Source organism: Rattus norvegicus, chromosome 1 (assembly GCF_021556685.1).
Source record: "Rattus norvegicus strain SHRSP/BbbUtx chromosome 1, alternate assembly SHRSP_T2T, whole genome shotgun sequence".
In the NCBI taxonomy this organism is placed as follows: domain Eukaryota; kingdom Metazoa; phylum Chordata; class Mammalia; order Rodentia; family Muridae; genus Rattus; species Rattus norvegicus.
The window spans coordinates 175,053,923-175,074,450 of record NC_141534.1 but is presented as its reverse complement, the minus strand read 5'-3'; the positions used below and the strand labels follow the sequence as shown (position 1 = coordinate 175,074,450).

General features: G+C 36.7%; 1 protein-coding gene across 1 annotated transcript; it reads left to right on the top strand.

Annotated features, from left to right (window-relative positions):
• Positions 1-19,487: 19,487 nt before the first annotated feature.
• Positions 19,488-20,459, top strand: LOC134484821 (olfactory receptor 5P60-like). The gene has a single exon (XM_087603872.1). The coding sequence runs from the start codon at positions 19,488-19,490 to the stop codon at positions 20,457-20,459; it is 972 nt and encodes a 323-aa protein (XP_087459998.1).
• The last annotated feature ends 69 nt before the right edge of the window (positions 20,460-20,528 follow it).

Below are 20,528 nucleotides of genomic sequence, written 5' to 3'. Positions count from 1 at the left end.
GAAGATGCTCTTTCTTCTTCACTTGCAAGCCTAGTGGGACTGAGAAACTTCTAGATCCTTGGACTTCCATTCATAGCTGCTTCTGACCATTGCTGGGTAGTTGGTCTACAGAGCATAAGTCATCAACAAATTCCCTTACTATAGGTACTACTCATAAGTCCCGTGATTCTACAGAAACCTGACTAATACACATACAATTAGACATTAATAATCTGTATTTAAATACATTAAATTGCAATCACTTTTTTCTTTTTTATTGAAATTTTTATTTACACTTCAATTGTCATTGCCTTTTATGGTTTCCTGTCCATAAATACCCTATACCATCTCCCATACCCCTTCTTGTATGAGGGTGTTACCCACCCATCCACCCACCTCTTCCTACCACCTGCTCTGATATTCCCCTACACTGGGATTTCCAGCCTTGGCAGGACCAAGGGCTTCTACCATTGGTTCCAACAAGGCCATCCTCTGCTACATATGAAGCTGGAGCCATGGGTTTGTCCATGCATATTCTTTGGATGATGGCTTAGTCCCTGGGAGCTCCGGTGGGTTGGTATTGTGTTCTTATGGGGATGCAAACACCTTCAGATACTTTCTGTAACTCCTCCAATCAGGACCACATTCTCAAGTCAATGGCTGGCTGCGAGCATTTGTCTCTATATTTGTCATTCTCTGGCAGAGCCTCTCAGGAGACAGGCATATCTGGCCCCTGTCAACATGCACTTCTTGGCATCAGCAATATTGTCTGGGTTTGGTGGCTGTATGTATATTGGCTAGATTCCCAGATGGGGTGGTCTCTGAATGACCATTCCTTCAATCTCTGCTCCAAACTTTATGTCCATATCTCCTCTTGTGAATATTTTTGTTCCCCCTTCTAAGAATGAATGAAGCATCTGCACTTTGATCGTCCTTCTTCTTGAGCTTCATATAGTCTGTGGATTATATCTTGGGTAATCCGAGTTTTGGGGCTAATATCCACATCAGTGCATATCACGTGTGATTTTTTTGTTGTGATTGGATTACCTCACTCAGGATGATATTTTCTAGTTCCATCCATTTTCTATTGAATTTCATGAAGTCATTGCTTTTAATAGCTGGGAGTACTCCAATGTGTAAATGTCCCACATTTTCTGTATCCATTCCTCTGTGGAGGGACACCTGGGTTCTTTCTAGCTTCTGGCTATTATAAAGAAGGCTGCTATGAGCGTAGTAGATCATGTGTCCTTGTTACATATTGGAGCATCTTTTGGGTATATTCCCAGGAATGCTATATCAGGGTCTTCAGGTAGAATTGTTTCCAAATTTCTGAAGAACCTCCAGAGTGATTTCTAGAGTAATTGTGCCAGTTGCAATCCCACAAACAATGGAGACATATTTCTCCGCATCCTGGCCAGCATCTGTTGTCACTTGGTGTTTCTATATTAGCCATTCTGACTGGTGTGAGATGAAATCTCAGGGTTGTTTTGATTTGCATTTCCCTGCTGACTAAGAATGTTGAACATTTCTTTAGGTGTTTCTCAGACATTCGATATTACTTACTTGAGAATTCTTGGTTGAGTTCTGTATCCCATTTTAAATAGGTTTATTTAACTCTCTGGAATATTGCTTCTTGAGTTCTTTGTATATATTGGATATTAGCCCTCTGTCAGATGTAGAATTGGTAAAGATCCTTTCCCAATCCATTGGTTGATGTTTTGTAACATTGACAGTGTCCTTTGCCTTACAGAAGCTTTGCAGTTTTATGAGGTCCCATTTGTTGATTACTCATCTTAGACAATAAGGCAATGGTGTTCTGTTCAGGAAATTTTCCCAGTGTCCATGTGTTTAAGGCTCTTCCCCACATGCCTTCTATTAGTTTGAATATATCTGGTTTTATGTGGAGGTCCTCGATCCACTTGGATTTGAGTTTTGTACAGGCTGTAAGAATGGATCAATTTGATAGCATTTGCCTCTGTATTTGGGATGGGGTGTGCTTGGGGAGGAGGTACACACTTATAGAAGAAGGTGAGGGAGATGCGATAGGAGGCTTATGGCTGGGAAAGGGAATAATATTTGAAATATAAATAAAAAATATCCAATAAAAATAAAGAAAATGGACCAATTTGCAATCATCTACATTCTAACTGCCAGTTGAACCAGCACCATTTGTTGAAAATGCTGTCTTTTTTCCACTGAATGGTTTTAGCTCTTTTGTCAAAGTTCAAGTGAACACAGGTGTGTGGGTTCTTTTTTGGGTCTTTAATTCTATTCCGTTGATCTACCTACCTGTCTCTGTCTACCAATACCATACAGGTTTTATCACTACTCCTCTGTAATAGAGCTTGAGGTCATGGATGGTGATTCCCACAGAAGTTCTTTTATTGTTGAGGATAGTTTTCACTATCCTGGGTTTTTTGTTATTCCAAATGAATTTGCAAATTGCTCTTTCTAGCTCTACAAATAATTGAGATTGAATTTTGATGGGGATTGCAGTGAATCTGCAGATTGCTTTTGGTAAAATGGCCATTTTTACTATATTAATCCTGCCAATCCATGAGCATGGGAGATCTTTCCATCTTCTGAGATCTTCTTCAATTTCTTTCTTCAGAGACTTAAAGTTCTACAGATCTTTCAGTTGCTTGGTTAGAGTAATAATGAGGTATTTTATGTTATTGGTGACTATTATGAAGAGTGTTGTTTCCCTAATTTCCTTCTCAGCCTTTTTATCCTTTGAGTAGAGGAATGCTACTGATTTTTCTGACTTAATTTTATATCCAACCCCCTTGCTGAAGTTGTTTATCAGGCTTAGTAGTTCTGTGGTGGTACTTTGGGGGTCATTTAAGTATAAGATCATATCATCTGCAAACAGTGATTTTTTTAATTTTTTTCTTTCCAATTTGTATCCCTTTGACCTCCCTTTGTTGTCTGACTAGTCTGACTAGGTCTTCGAGTGATATATTGAATAAGTCGGCCGAGTAGGCAGCACTGCCTTGTCCCTGTTTTAGTGAGACTGTTTTAAGTTTCTCTTTATTTAGTTTAATGTTGGCTACTGATTTGCTATATATTACTTTTACTATGTTTAGCTATAGGCCTTGAATTCCTGATCTTTCCAAGATTTTTCACAAGAAGGGGGGTTGAACTTTGTCAAATGCATTCTTGGTATCTAATGAGATGATCATGTGGGTTTTTATTTCTTTGAGTTTGTTTATATAGTGGATTACATTGGTTGATTTCCATATATGTAACCATCCCTGTATCCATGGGATGAAGCCTACTTGATCATGATGGATGAGCATTTGACCTGTTCTTGGATTTGGCTTGGGAGAATTTTATTGAATACTTTTGTGTCAATATTCACAAGGGAAATTGGTCTGAAGTTCTCTTTCTTTGTTAGGTCTTTGTGTGGTTTAGGTATAAGCATAATTCTGGCTTCATAGAAGGAATTGGGTACTGTTCCTTTGTTTCTATTTTATGGAATAGTTTGGAGAGTATTAGTATTAGGTCTTCCATGAAGATCTGATAGAGTTCTGCACTAAATCCATCTGGTGCTGGGCTTTTTTTGGTTAGGAGACTTTTAATAACTGCTTCTATTTCTTTAGTAATTATGGGAATTTTAGATGGTTTATCTGGTCTTGATTTAACTTTGGTACCTGGTATCTGTCTAGAAAATTGTCCTTTTCATCCAGATTTTCCAGTTGTGTTGAATATAGGATTTTGTAGTAAGATATGATGATTTTTTGAATTTGCTCAGTTTCTGTTCTTATGTCTCCCTTTTCATTTCTGATTTTGTTAATTTGGGTACTCTCTCTGTGCCCTCTGGTTAGTCTGGCTAAGGGTTTATCTATCTATCTTGCAGATTTTCTCAAAGAACAGCTCCTGGTTTTATTGATTCTTTGTATAGTTCCTTCTTATTATACTTGGTTGATTTCAGGGTTGAGTTTGATTATTTCCTGACATCTACATCTCTTCAGTGTATTTGCTTCTTTTTGCTCTAGAGCTTTTAGGTGTGCTGTCAAGCTGCTAGTGTATGCTCTCTCCAGTTTCTTTTTGGAGGCATTCAGCTATGAGTTTTCCTCTTAGCACTGCTTTCATTGTGTCCCATAAGTCTGGATATATTGTGCCTTCATTTTCATTAAATTCTAAAAAGCCTTTAATTTCTTTCTTTCTTTCTTCTTTGACCAAGTTATCATTGAGAAGATCATTGCTCAACTTCCATGTGTATGTGGGCTTTCTATCACTTTTGTTGTTATTGAAAACCAGCTTTAGTGCATGGTGATCTGATAGGATACATGGGATAATTTCAATCATCTAGCATCTGTTAAGTCCTGCTTTGTGACCAATTATATGGACAGTTTTGGAGAAGTTACCACGAAATGCTGAGAAGAAGATATATTCTTTTATTTTATGGTGAAATATCTCTTAAATCCATTAGGTTAATAACTTCTGTTAGTTTCTCTGTGTCTCTGTTAATTTCTCTTTCCATGATCTGTCCATTGATGAGAGTGGGGTGTTGAAGTCTCCAACTATATTGTGTGAGTTGTAATATGTATTTGAGCTTTAGTAAGGTTTCTTTTATGAATGTATGTGCCTTTGCATTTGGAGCACAGATATTTAGGATTGATAGCTCATCTTGGTGCATTTTTCCTTTGATGAATATAAAGTGTCCTTCCTTAACTTTATTGATAACTTTTGGTTAAAAATCAATTTTATTTGTCATTAGAATGACTAGTCCAGCTTGTTTCTTGGGACCATTTGCTTTGAAAATTGTTTTTCAGCCTTTTACCTTAAATTAAATTCTTAGACATTCATAAGTTATTTAAGTGTTGCATTTTTAGGCCCAATATTTACATATAAAATGACAGCCAAAAACTGTTTGAGGAGGAACTCAGTGCTTGTTGTTATCAAACATATAAAGCTACATTTGGCATCAACATCATTATGGATCTATGAAGGAATAACTTGAAGAAGTATAATCCAAATCACCACTGTATCAATAAAAATTACAGAGATCTATCTGGACAGTTACCCTAGGCTCTTTGGTTGTTTTGGAGGCAGAGGTCAACCATCTTCATGAGTCACACTGGACAGCATAAAGTCTTTTATTGACATACCGGGCATCATTAGCCTTCAGTTGCCAGACCCAAAAGATCCAAGAGACTTTCCTGCAGATGAAGAACTTGAGAGACTGTGCCTATTTGGAAGGCAAAGGAGGCAATTGTTACTACAGTGCTCTGCTTGTTCATCTTGAGAAGTGCCCTGGTGGTAGGCAAGGCATGAAGTGGCATTTTGTCCAGTGGTTAGCATTACCACAATCTAAGTGAACTTCTTTGTGTACATCTGTCTTCTTTGGAGGAAATCTCCAGGCTGCCTCAAACATTGGTAGTTTTGTCTATGGTGAGTAGACAAATGTTTATTTTTATTAAACATTTTAAATACCATAATCAGAAGATCTCTAAGGAGTTTGAAAAGCAATGTTTAGTTTATTAAGTAGAACTGAGTTTAAATAAACTTTATTTGTTTTTAATTATTTAGTTTGGGTAAACCTTGAAAACATATAGAGAGGTTTATATAAAGCGTGTTACTGATATTGAATTACATTTTTACTTCCATGATGCAAACATAGTTAAAATTTTAAACCATAAATGTGGTTCCTAGAGGAGCTAGGAACTATATTTATCCAAGTGTTTTATAATGCACAATTATAGAATATTACAGTTATTTATATCACTAAATTTATCCAAATCAGTAAAACTGAGTTAGCAAAGACAGAGTCTAGAGATATATCTTTAAGACAGTTAAAGTTAACCTGGGTAGGAATTAATAAACTTTATTCACCAAATGTATTTCTTTTATTTAATACATTGTTTTTTTTATTTTTTGGACAAAAATCATTACATAAAAGTCCATCCTAATCCACTATATCTTGAAGACCTGTTGTTTCCTCATTAGTGTGAAATAGGGAAAACAAGAGCTGATTTCAAGTTACAAGTAAGCACTCAGTAGGAAATTAAGATTACTGATGTACGGATAGGTAACTATGTAAACATTTTAGCTATTAACCTTTATATTACAAGTTTTCAGCTAACTCTTTTGCTTGGAGTTTCACAGTTCCCTCATAATCTGTCCCCCTGCAATGGCCTTAAAGATTCTGAGAGAAAGCCTATATTTCAGTGTTTTGAATGCCTATGACCTTAAGTTGGGGATTTTTTAAAAACAAGAACTAAGAAAATGTAAGAAGTTTAAAAAGGTAGACATCTATTAATTACATTTAGTCATCTTCATTTTATATATCCTTTCTGATTAAAAATTTTAAACAAGCTTCCGGTTTTCATCTGCACCCAAGAGTGACTTTGTGTCACAGTTCTCAGCACCCCAATCCCACTCAGACATAGATTGCTCCCCGGGAGTGCAGACACACCTAAGCTGACAGGTGAGACAACCACTACTGCCCCAATAGCCGGCCGAACTGGGATCTTCCCAGGGCCCAGAGGAACCAGGAACCAGAGAGCAGCTGGAGATAGAATTCTTCTGATATCCATCACAGTGTGGCTGTTTCAGTACTACTAGAAGGGAGGACGAAATAATCAGAGGAGGTAGAAGGAAGAAGAGACTTTGGAGGGAGAGAGGAGGTGGGGGTCGGCAATAAGAGGGGCAAGATCAGGTGTGGGAATAGACAGGTGAGATGTACAGTGGGTCAAGAAATTGAACAGAGGTATGTAGCAGTGGTATGGAGAACTGGTGCTAACAACCAGAAAGTTCCAGATGCCAGGAAAGCAAGAGACTCCCACGACACAAGAGGAATGACATTAGCCAAAATACACAACAAAGGGGAGAGAGAACATGTAGCGACCATAACCAGAGGTTAGGTGTGGCCCCCAGTTGAGGGATGGGGCCACCCATCCATCTCAAAATATTAACCCAGAATTGTTCCTGTCCATAGAAAACACAAGGACAAGAGAGACCACAGAGTTTCTACAGAGACTGAAGAAAGGCCATCCAGGTACTGTCCCATCTGGGGATCCATCCCATTTGCAGCCATCAAACCTATTGCTGATGCCAGGAAGTATTTGCTCACCCAAGCCTGATATAGCTGTCTCTTGAGAAGTGCTGTCAGAGCCTGACTCATACAGATGTAGGTGCTTGCAGCCAACTATCGGACTGAGTGCAGGGGGTGTAGGGGAAATGGGGGAGTTAGGGGAAGGCCTGAAGGAGCTGAAGGGATTTGCAATCCCATAGGAAGAACAGAAATATCAGTGAACTACAACCCCAGTGCTCCCAAGGTCTAAACCACCAACCCAAGAGAACACATGGAGAAACTCTTGGTTTCAGCTGCATATGTAGCAGAGGATGGCTTTATCTGACATAAGAAGGAGGGGAGGCCCTTGGTCCTGTGAAGGTTCAATGTTCCAGTGTAGAGGAATGCTAGGGTGGTGAAGCAGGAGTGGATGGGTGGATAAGGCACACCCTCGTAGATGCAGGCGAAAGAAGGGAGGACATAGGGGCTTTCCAGAGAAGAAACAGGGATGGGGAATAACATTTGAAATGAACATAAATAAAATAAACAAGAAAGAAAGAAAGAAAGAAAGAGAAAGAAAGAAAGAATAAAATTTAAAAAATTAAACAATCTGTGGTATAACAGTGACAAGTAAATTTACCATTTGTCACAAGAATTTTTTCTTATGGGGGTGGTAGACAATATCTGAAGCTTGTGTTCAATATATAATAGCTTTCCCCTTGTGGCATAGAACCTCAACCTTAGTCTTAGCTTTACTCTACATAACCTAATCTCTCCAGAAAGCAATGAGGCCTCATGTTCTTATAGCCAAATTGCATACAGTCAGCTGTGAGGAGTTAATTGGATACTTAAGTGAAGGTCCAATGACATCCTAGCCCCCTCTTTTGAAGGAATATTACTTATAAACAAACCCAACACTGACTATGTTAAGAAGGCATACCTGGAGTTATTACTGAGAAATTTAGACAGGAGGTATTATTTTATATTATAAGCAGTTTGTGTGTGTGTGTGTGTGTTTGTGTGTGTGTGTGTGTGTGTGTGTGTGTGTGTGTGTGCGTCTGAGCATGCACACAAACACAGATGAAGACAAATAACCTGAAAAGCTGAAAAAGTAACTTTTTTATAGAAATTTATTAACTTGTAGAATAACTTAGATATATATTTTAGATATTAGCCATTTCATTAAAAGTTTTCAGCTAATTTCACAGTTCTCTCCTAATCAATCATCTCCTACAATGGCCTGAAAGACCCTGAAAGAAAGTTTGTATTTCAGTAATATTTTTGAATGTCCATGACCTTATGTTGGAGATTTTTAAAACCATATTTAGAGACAATTCAATAGAAAACCATAAAAGCAAGACATCTACAGAAACACAAAATTTTCACATAAACTTGTTTTATTATTTTTACAGATTTTAATCATATTCGATAAGCTTACAAATATTAAAGTATAAAAATGGTTTAGCTCTTTTAAAGCACATAGTATTTTCTTGTGCTGTTGTGTTTTCTCTATTTGTATGACAATTAGATGCCCTTCTGAACCAGGACTGAGATTTTGGAGGAAATTTTTAAATAAATATGCTTGAGTCAGGAGAGGTAGGGCAAACCATAACCTCAGAGCACCTATTTTAATAAAATGGAGGAGCATAAAGCAATACTTGGATATTACGAATACAGAAAAGATAACTTAACCCCTACAAAGTAGAATTCATTGATCAGAGGGAGAGACCAGAATGAGCAGAGAACAAGCAGATAAGAAATTCTAAGTGAAAGCATACTATGTTTATCTATCTTACTGGCACAGTAGTTATAGGGCAGCAGAAGCCAGAGCTCCACAGTCAGAGATAGAAGCCAGCTGGAAGATAAAGCAAGCAGGATAAAAAATTCTTCAATGGCAGAGAGAAGAAAAATCATCACAAACAGAAAATGTAGAGAAGTATCTTATGTACCAGGCTCTATGGAGGTGATGAGTGGGACAGAGGTCACAAGTTTCAGGGGCTTCAGCTAGTATGGAGGTAGCCAGGAGCAATATGTCTGTGGAAATCCAGAAAAAGTTGTAACACACAATAAGGGGAGATTTGGGTATGCTCAGTTTGACTCTCATCTCTGCATCAAAACATGAAAACACAAATCCAAATGACAACAGAAAACAACGACAACAACAACAAAACAATAAGGGAATCCTAGATCAACTCGGGTATTTGGAGGCCACCTTTACTCAACATACACCAATACCAAAAGGACAAGAGGGCATCCACTATGCCCCAGACTAGGTCTACTATTTTACTTTTCTCTCCTGTGTCTCTCCAAACGTCTAGAGACCAAAGCAGAACAGAATACCGCCAGTTTCAGAAGTATGTTTGCCAACAATTCTTATATTTATTTTGCCACCAAATACAAATCTGGAAATGTTGCAGTCTGGGAGCCCTGGGAGTCCTATCAGGTCTATCTTGGATTTCCTTCCTTTAGCACCTGTCCCCTTCCTAGCAACCTTTAATTTTAGGCATCCCTGGTATATGGTATATGAATTTTTGTGTTCAATATAGCATATGTCAGACATCAAGTCTTGAGTCTGGGATATTGCCAGGGGTCAGGCCTCTGGATGTCTTCTTTCTTGTCAGTTCTTCCTGAGGCATTTGAGGGGTAAAGCATAGGTGGAGGGTAAGACTTTGTCTTATGAGACATTTAGGGTTGCTGTATAATAATAAAAAGTTTACTTATCTAAGTCTAAGTTACTATGCTACCATAGCTGACATGTCTTCTGTGTCCCTCAGAAGCCGGAAACTGTAGTTTCTGGCACTTAAGTAAATCGCCTTTGTACTATCTCAACAGGAACTCCTAGGCTCTAACTTTCAGCCTGCTAGTTTGAAATCTCAGGAAGAAAATGGGTCACTTACAAAAGTGATTATATTCTTTATTACTATGTTGTAAATAGTTTCCTATGAAAGCTATATAAGAAGAAACACGAGATCCTACATGGGGAAAGAGAAAAATTCTTCTCTAAGCAGGGGAAGGCAAAAATTTCAAATAAGGGAAAAATTTTCCAGGAGGGGTAAAGGAAAAATCTCTCCTAAGAAAAAAATATTCTAAGGGGGAAAAAATTCTCTCCTCTCTTTGTCTTCAGTGCTTATACATCTTTCAGACTACATGTTCACATGTTACAAAGTTCATCACAAGTTCACACAAAAAATCAAATCATAAATTGAAATAGAAGTTTACAATAGAGAATGTTCACATGCATATCCATTATGAGTAATTATCTGGCTAAATATCTATCACCTGTCTCAGCTCCACATGTTCACTGAAGGTAGTTATTAGTGAAGTTTTGTATAGATAAGCACAGGCAATATTTCATCTTCTGTCCTAGTGCCTATAATAAATCATTAGCTCCCTTTTTATGGCCTCTGGTTAATTGATTTACAACCTCTTAGAATGTTCTCTGAGTAGGAGAAAGTCTGGTTACTCTTTAAGAGCAATGAACTGGTGACACTTGGGAGACTGGCAGAGTTCTCATTGCAATTTTGACTATCAGAAAAGGATCTGATAGCAGTCCCACTATAAAAGAGCTTAATAATCACTGATATAATTTTAGGAATTCTTATAGGATTATCGTTAAGACTTAAGAAGTCATCAATTTGTCAATATAGCATCATTACAAGACAGTACATCTTCGGAGATCTTCAGAAATCTGCTCCAAAAGGGTGGTCTATTACTGAGTGATTGTTATGTATGTTCCCTAATAACAGGAAAAGTATATTAGTAGCAAGAATCTTTCCTAAAATGAATTCTTCTATGGCCTTGCTTAGTAAAAGTGAACCTGTCAGATTATATAATAATTTGAAGCAGAACATCTCAGAAAGATCATCTGCTAGTTATTAGCTTGTCCCATTAAGGCTCCTGACAGACTCTCCCAAAAATCTATCCAGGGCCTCAAAATGTTATGGAATTCTGGTCTCTTGAAAGACCACAGATTCAATTAAATTTTAATTAAAAGATTTATTTGATGAGTTTATGGCAGGAAAGATCTCTAAGAAAAATTAAGATTGCTAATGAGAAAGGGAGCGAAGGGAGGATTTTAAAGGTGAAAATTACTAGAAGATATTCAATATCTCCCTGAGCAAGTAAAAACTGCCTTGTTCTACCAAGTTACATGGTCAACACAACCCAAATCAATCTTTGGATGTCTGCATAAGCAAGATACAGAAGCCATAATGCAGTTAGTTAGATCTTAGCAGGTAGATAGTTATGGCTGTTCATGTTTGTGGGGGAATCACTGAATCAGGGATACTGGGAACTATTCTTCTAGGGACTGGTGTCAGAGAAAAATGTCTAGTAGATACCAAGATGGATGCCTACCATAAAATGAGTTTCTTTAACCATCACATAACAAATAGGAACAAATACAGAGATCCATAGCCAGGCATTATGCAGAATACTGGACACACACAGCTCTAAATGAAAGTTCCTCCATCACATCTCTCTCCTCACAGTTTTTGAAACACTACAGAAGAAGAGACAGAATGAGCATAAGAGCAAGGTAAGGATACCAGGATTATAAGGCCCTCCAAATCCACTAAGTGAAGCTCTTGAGGACCCACAGAGACTGAAGCATGGCCTGCACAAATCCTCTGCCTATAAATGTTAAGTCTCTTTTTAATGATTTTATGAGACTCTTATGTGTGTGAACAAGTAAATCTCTGGTTTTGTGACCTCTCCTGGGGCTTTTTCTTCTGTTTGTTTGTTTACCCAATGTTGATGTGATGGCTTTTGTTTTACCTTATTATATTTTATTTTGTTCTGTTTTGTTGTTATCTCTTAGAAGTTTGTACTTTTTTAATGACAGGCTGAAAAGTAATGGATCCAAATTGGAGGGAAGTTGAGAGGAAACTGAAAGACATAAAGATAGTAGTTATCAGGACATATTGTATGAGAAATGAATGTATTCTTTTTAATTGATTAATTAATTGATTTATACATCAAATGTTGTCCCCACTCCTAGGCCCCACTCACAGAGCTCTTTTCCCCTTCATCCACCCCCTTTGCCTCTGAAGAGGGTGTAACCTCCACAGGTATTCCCCCATCCTGAGGCATCAGTTTATAGGATTAGGGACATCCTTTCCCACTTAGCCCAGGCAAGGTAGCCATCTGCTACATATGTGCTGGGGGTCCTCCAACAAGCCCATATATGCTCTTTGGTAGTGGCTCAGTCACTGTAGGCTATCAGGGTCCAGGTTAATTGACACTCTTGCTCTTCCTATGGAGTTTCAATCCCCTTCGGTTCCTTCAATCCTTCTCCTAACTCTTCCATAGGGATCTACAACCTTCTTCCAGTGCTTGGTATGGAGTACCTGCATCTGTCTCAATCAGATGCTGGTAGAGCCTCTTGGATACACAAACTAGGCTTCTGGGTTTGTTTCCACTGGGGATCGTGTCTAACTAATGGGAGTGGTCGTGGTCTCTTCAGGTCACACATCCCACTGTTGGGCATTTTGGCAAAAGTAACCAACTTTTAGTGCTGAGAACTTCCCCATCCCAAGTCTCAGAACTTTTTAGGTGGTCCCTCTTCCCCCTACCCCAAGCAACTACATATTTCCATAGATTGTCCCTTTAAAATCCACTTATCAATGTGCATATACCAAGGACATCATGAATTTTGAAGGCAAATGGATAAAACTAGAGGATATCATCCTGAAGAAGGTAACCCAGTCCCAAAAGAACATGCATGGTATATGCACATTGATAAGTGGATATTAGCCACAAAAATATAGAATACCCATGATAAATGCCACAGATCATTAGTTAAACAAGAAGGAAGGCCCAAATGAGGATGCTTAAATCTCACTTAGAATGGTGGTGGAGAGTGGCAGGGAGGGATAGTGGAAGAAGGGAAAGAAGGCAGGATCAGCTCTAAGGGTAGATATGAGAGAGGTCCAGAGAGCTGGGAGGTCAGAGATGATGATTCATTCAAAATCTCTTTTAACATTCAGTAGTGTTTTGGCTACCCTGGGTTTTTTGGTTTTCCATATAAAGTTGAGAATTGCTTTTTCAGTTTCTGTATTTGAATTTTGATGGGAATTGCACTGAATCTGATGATTGATTTTTGTAAAGTGGATATTTTCTCTATGTTAATCTTACCCATCCATGAGAATGGGAGATCTTTCCATCTTCTAAGGTCTTCTTTAATTCTTTCTTCAGGGGCTAGAAATTCTTGTCATACAGATCTTTCTTCTCCTTTGTTAAGTTAAACCACAATATTTTATTTGTGGCTATTGTGAAGGCTGTTGTTTCCTAATATCTTCCTCTGCCTTTTTATCATACATGTAAAGAAGGGCAATTGGCTTCTTTGAGTTCATTGTAGAGAGCTCTTGGCACTGTTCCAAGGAGCTTGCAAAGAATAATCACATGGGTTATGTCAGGACAGGAGAGTTGGTTCAAGAAAAATACAGCAGAAGATATATGTTTCTTGAATCTTGATGATCATAAGTTCCTAGAAACAGTGGTTATAGAATTGCTTATTTATAACAGTGCTCTGACCATGAGCTCTTTGCATGCATTTAGTATACTATAAAATCAGCTTGAAGAAAAATAAACTTGCTTCTGTGCTTGCTGAAGTCATGCAATAGTGTTGTCTTATGGTCTTTGTTCTTTCATCTTCACTCCCTTCCTTGGGACCCTATTGACTGACTGAGCAGGTTTGATCATGTTGTGCCCAATATAGGGTTTGAGGGGTTTTAGAGAAGGATACTGTGTGAGTTGAAAGTATGCTAAAAATTGTGGAGCAGAGCTGCATAAACCCTGTGAAATGGGGCAAGATAATAGTTGAATGCTTTTTGTTTAGAGATATGCTTAACTCTAGAGGTACAAATTTAATTTTTGCTTTCTATAGAAGAAATTTGACACTGGTTTCCTGAAAAGGGCACAGTAAATTTATAGACATGGTAGAATACAGGAAAAAGGATTAAAAAGTTGTTATACAGCACATTGTCCTGAAACAATTCCTATAGATAATTTTAGTCTTTGGTCTTTATTCAGCGAAACTTTGGACCCCAGACATGAAAGTATAAAATTAGACAAAATTCTAGAGAATACAAATGATGAAAGTAAAAAGAAAGGATTATGTGCTACAGCAACTGTTTTGGAAATGTTGAAAAATCAAGCTTTTAATTTGTATACCAATAGCCAATGTATAGATCATGGATTGCAATTACATAAAACTTGCTTTTTTATTTACATGCTGCTAATTATCAAAGTTTGCAATGATTTATGCAAATGTAATTCAGTTTAAGAGAACATACTGCTCTTTAATTTATAGGACATTTGAGAGCTCATATTGGATTGTCTGGACCCCTTAGTTAGGGCAATGCCATAGCAGATTTTTATACTCAGCAGATTACAGGCCTTATACAGGAACTATTAGCTAAACAACCTCATTCTTTACATCATCAAAATAACAACAGCTTGAGACAATAATTTGGTATTTCTAGAGGACATACACATCAAATTGTGAAGATTTTCCCCAATATCCTCAATTTCTCCCTGAATCACATAATGATGATAATCCCTGAGAACTCATACTTAAATCAATTATGACAAATTAATATAAGTAGTATTTTTGAATCTGGAAAATTAAAATATGTACATGTGACTATTGACACCATTTCAGGCTTTCTTGTTGCAACTGCTTTAACAGGAGTTAAAATTGTAAATTACTCAATGAAACTTTAAAACAATATCATTGTAAAATAAATAGATGAGAATTATATGCCCATACACCACAAAACTACTTAAATTATACTCTTTTATTTTATTTTTTCAATTTAGTAAAGACATTGTTTAATATTCAGAACACTTTTTAGAGTTGATTGATTTCTAAATTTCAAACACAGAAGACAATACCTATGCTCTTACATTACACAAAGTTTATTGGCTCTGCAAATGGAATTGGAAATGACTGCAAAGGGTTCAAATACTTTAATAGATGACAAGCTCAGTTACTCAGTGTTGGAAGCAAGTAGGAAAATCAGTTTCCAGGATCTTAGTCAAATGTTCTGTTATTAAAAAAATGGTCCTTTAACTTAAAAACCATCCCTCACATATACCTTCACTGCTTATTTAATACAATATCCTAATTTCTCCTCTTACTGTGTTTTCTAGTTGTTATAATCTGCTGTAAGCAGTTACACTTAACTCTAAACTCTCATGATGGATTTCCTATTTTGTCTCGCTTTTAGTTTCTGATTTTGTTAATTTAGATACTGTCTGTGTGCCTTTTAGTTATTTTGCCTAGCGGTTTATCTGTGTTGTTGATCTTTTTCAAAGAACCTGCTCTTGGTTTTCTTGATTCTCTGTATTGTTGTCTTTGTTTTTAATTGGTTGACTTCAGTCCTGAGCTTACCATCTGCTGTCACCTGTTCCTCTTGTTCTTCCTTTTTTGTTCTAGAGTTTTCAGGTGTGCTGCTAAGTTGCTATTGTAGGACCTTTCCAATTTTTTTTTATGAAAAGAAATATAGTGCTAAATTTTCCTCTTAACACTGTACACAAATTTTGGTATGCTGTGCCTTACTTTTCAGTGAATTCTAGAAAGTCTTCAATATCTTTTTTATCTCTTCTCTGACCAACTTATCAGAATATTATTCAGTTTCCTTTCTGTGGGATTTTTTGCTATTTTTTTCCTTGTTGAAGTCCAGCCTTAGTCCATGTTGATCCGATAAAATGCAAGGAGTTATTTCAATCTTCTCACATCTGTTGAGACTTCTTTTGTTTCTAACTATATAGTCAATTTGTAGAAAACTCTGTAAGGTACTGAGAAGAAGGCATTTTCTTTTGGCTTGAGTTAAATATTCTGTAGATATCTGTTATACCAATTGGCTCATAAATTTGTCAGTTTTCTTGTGTCTTTGTTTAGTTTCTGTTTTGATGACCTATCCGTTGTTGAGATGGGGTATTGAAGTCTCCTACTATTATGGTGTGGGTTACAATGTGTGTTTTGAACTTTAGTAAAGTTTCTTTTTTCAATTTGGTTAACCTTGCATTTGGGTCATAGATGTGCAGAATTAAGATGTTATCCTGACTGATTTTTCCTTTAATAAGTATGAAGTGTCTTTATCCATCTATTTTTACTAGGTTTTGGTTGAAAATCTATTTAACAGGATAGAGGGTGTTTCTTGTATGTAAAAGATTAATGAATTCTGTTCACATATCCAGGCTTTTAGCCAGTGTCTTTTTATTGAAAAATAAATCCACTGAGATTGAGAGATAATGACTAACGAGTGTTAGTTCCTGCTGGGTTTGTTGTTGTTGATGTTGTTGTTGTTGTTGTTGTTGTTGTTGTTGATGTTGTTGTTGTTGTTGATGTTGTTGTTGTTTATGTGTGTGAGATGATTGATCTCTTGATTTTTTTGGATACAGAAATAGATCTCGTTAGAAAGGTAAATAAAATATATATAGATGCAAGTAAAAAATTGAATGAAAGGATCAAGTGAGGAGAGTGGTGTTTTGGGAAATTTGTGAGGTAGTGTATAAGCCTAACACAGGATAAAATTCCTAAAATATATATGGCAATATAAATGAAGTTATCAAATAATGGGGGAGGCAGAATCAAAACTAAGTATCTCTGATCACCAAAAGTAGCTTATAGCACAGGAGTTGCATTGCATTTAATTGAGTTCTGTCATTCACTATGCCATACCCCAGGCTAGCAGACCAAGGAGGTTCTAGTGATAATCCTGTGCCTACCTTTCCTTGTCAGCAGAAACAGGAGACACTGAATGAAAATAGACTGATGCCCAGTGTTCAACTACTTATCAGGGTGATATCAAGGGTATAATAGAAAAAAGAACAGAGTTGACTCTTCAGGTGGAAGATCACTGTACTTTCTATTCACCATGGTAGCATGTAAGCTAAGGACAGATGTCATGTGTTTGAGATAAGAATTATAAAATGTTCATTTTTGATAGAAATCACACATACCTCTTTCTATCAACTATTTACTAAAAAAATTATATCATTTATTGTGTGTGCCTAAAGTAATTATTCAACTTTGAAACTTTTCCCTCACTATACAAACTACCTAATAGAGTATATTACATCAACCACTAAAATACTGAAAGAAAAACTGGTGCACATGAAAGGAAAAAGCAAAATTGTTCCATTTTAATAATTAGTTTAATATCTTCTAAAGTGAACTAACCGTTATAAATGTAAACTTGCCAGAAATACTTACCTATGATAATTTCTTACCATGTACATACAAAATTACCTAGTGAAATCACACCAAAATCACTGAAGAGGAAAATAAGAAATTGATTGAGATTGACAGACTCATTGAAAATTAATTGTGTTTGTATGAAATGCACTGCTCAGTATTCACTGGAAAAGAGTTAATGACCCCTGATAATTTGAATTCACACTGGAATGCAGAGCCTCAGAAGGGAATTTCCCTAAGTGACAAACAATGACAGTGGAGACAGCTGTGCAACTATAAAAACGCAGTAACTTTGAACTTCTTAATTTGAAATGAATTCTTATTTCAAAAGGTATGATTTTGACATTTTTGGTAAACAGAGATCTTTTCTTTGAAATGTACTATATTGACAACCCATGATGGAAAGGCAAATCAGCTGGTATCATGCAATTATACAATTAAAAAAAAAGGTGGGGGAGCAAACTTTCAAAGAATCATCTTGTATTTCATTAGCCAATTACCCAGAATGATCAGGAATAAAACTAAATTTTCAGAGATTTTTTTTATTTATCTATCTAATGATAATACCAGAGACTAAAATGACCTTTAAATTATACACATGCTACATTCAACAAAAGGCTAGCAATTCACTAGCATTGAATTGCTTTGGTGGTTCACTGTCAGAGAATATCATGTATAAAACCCTGCTTTCCTTATGGATTGAATATGTCAGCTTCACAGGCCTCACTGCAGACAAAAGAGAATGTAAGTACAGAATGTGAGGATGAGAGTGTCCTCTGTTGAAAATAATGTGAATTCATTCCATCATACTCCAGTTAGAAAATAATGTGATATTGGAGAAGAATTTTGAGTTTCTTAATAAATATTAATAATAATGTACTAAGTGTTCATATTTTACTTGATAAAATTAATAATTCAAAAAATATTTTAGAGCGATAATCTATTTAGAAGTATTTAAAATATTTAATGAGCATACAATGGGCAGGTTCCATTTATAATTTTACAGTGATCTCTATTCTGTTTCTTCTCAATTCTGACTCGAAAATTAAAAGCTGATTAAATCATGATCTTACATATGGAACAATAGACTTTGTGACCAGTGTTAGCAACAACAAAACACCACTCAGAAAACTGAAATGCCACCCCAAAATTGGCCCTAACTTGTATGACCCTGGACTGCACTGCCACCCTTCTGTTATAGTGGGGTTACAAAAAGTAATAATCTGAGTTAACACACCTAGTGTTCATACCTACTTCTCTTTTTTAAAGATTCATTGTTTTTATTGTGTGTGTGTGTGTGTGTGTGTGTGTGTGTGTGTGTGTGTGTGTTGCCTGCAAATACATATTAAATCACATACATACCTGGGGCCTGTGAAAACCAGAAGAGAGCATTAGGGCCCCAGAACTGGAACTACAGACTGTTGTGATAAACCCATGTCCCTGTAAATATAGCAAGTGGTCTTTATTTCTGCGAAATCTCTGAAGCTTCAAAAATTGATTGCTTCCTGTGTGTGGGTGTGTGTGCCTGTGTGCGTACATGCATGTGTGTGTGAGTATTACTTAACTTAAAATAATTTTCTGCTGTAAAATGGAAATAATGAAAAGCACAAGGCTACATCATGGAAACAAAAATAGGAAAATATACAAGTTTTTTTTTCTTTTATTCTTGTGCTGGCAATGTAGTAAGCATTAAATAAAAGTTAGGAAATACTTAAGCCTTCAGTATATAACTTTATGCTTTTGCATTCTATTCTTTTGTTAAATTATAAGTACATTGTTATTTTTAAGATTCACATTATTTTATATTTATTATGTATCTATTTATTTGTGTGAGACAGTGGAACTGAAAATAGAGCATATATATGGATAACAATTCAGGAGTTTGTTCTTTCTTCCCATCATGTGGTTCCTAGACTCAAACTCTAGCCATTAGCTGTCAGGCTTTGTGGTAAGAATCTTTACTGCTAAGCCATTTCACCAGGCTAAGTCTCAGAATCTTAAACTTTATCTTTAATGACAATTAGGTATGTTACTATAAATAAACACGAATAAAATTATTTTTATAACAATTATAGCATTTCTGCTTAAGTAATTTTGAATTATAAATTTATTTATTGCAAATAAATATATAAATAATAAAAATTCTAGTGAAACATCTATAATTGATTCAATTCTTGAATGCTATATTATTTTTTCATTAAATGAAATTAAGTGACCTATTTATAAGACACATTTTGTAATATCTCCTTCACAGCCTTGATCTAGCAGCAGCTATACCGTCGTCCCATGGCTTTCCTGGAGGGTGAGAACTACACTGCAGTGACAGAGTTCATTTTATTGGGCTTAACAGATGACCCAGTTCTTAGAGTCATCCTCTTCACCATTATCATCTGCATCTACCTAGTGACTGTGTCTGGGAACCTTAGCACCATCCTTCTTATCAGAGTCTCTTCCCAGCTCCAACACCCCATGTACTTTTTTCTCAGCCACTTGGGTTCTGCTGACTTAGGCTACTCATCTTCTGTCACACCCAATATGCTTGTCAACTTCCTTATAAAGCAAAATACCATCTCCTACCTTGGATGTTCTATACAGTTTGGCTCAGCTGCTTTTTTTGGAGGTCTTGAATGCTTCCTTCTGGCTGCCATGGCTTATGATCGCTTTGTAGCAATCTGCAACCCACTGCTTTATTCCACCAAAATGTCCACACAGGTCTGTATCCAGCTGATTGTGGGATCTTATATAGGAGGTTTTCTTAATGCTTCCTTTGCCACAGCTTCTTTTTTTTCCTTGTTCTTCTGTGGACCAAATAGAATCAATCATTTCTACTGTGATTTTGCTCCTTTAATAGAACTTTCCTGTTCTGATGTCAGTGTCCCTGTAGTTGTTACTTCGTTTTCTGCTGCCTCAATCACTATGCTGACAGTGTTCATCATAGCCATCTCTTACACCTACATCCTCATCACTATCCTGAAGATGCGCTCCATTGAGGGCCGTCAGAAAGCCTTCTCCACCTGCACCTCCCACCTCACTGCAGTCACTCTGTTCTATGGAACCATTACATTCATCTATGTGATGCCCAAGTCCAGCTACTCCACAGACCAGAACAAGGTGGTTTCTGTGTTCTACATGGTAGTGATCCCCATGTTGAACCCCCTCATCTATAGCCTCAGGAGTAATGAGATTAAGGGTGCTCTAAGAAGACAACTTGCCAAGAAAATGTTTTTTAAGAGTAACATATTGTTTTGTAAACCTTAGTGTAATAATGCCAGTTACCCAAAGAGCAGTTGGACTGTCATCTGTGGTTTGACTATTCCCTTTTCTCCA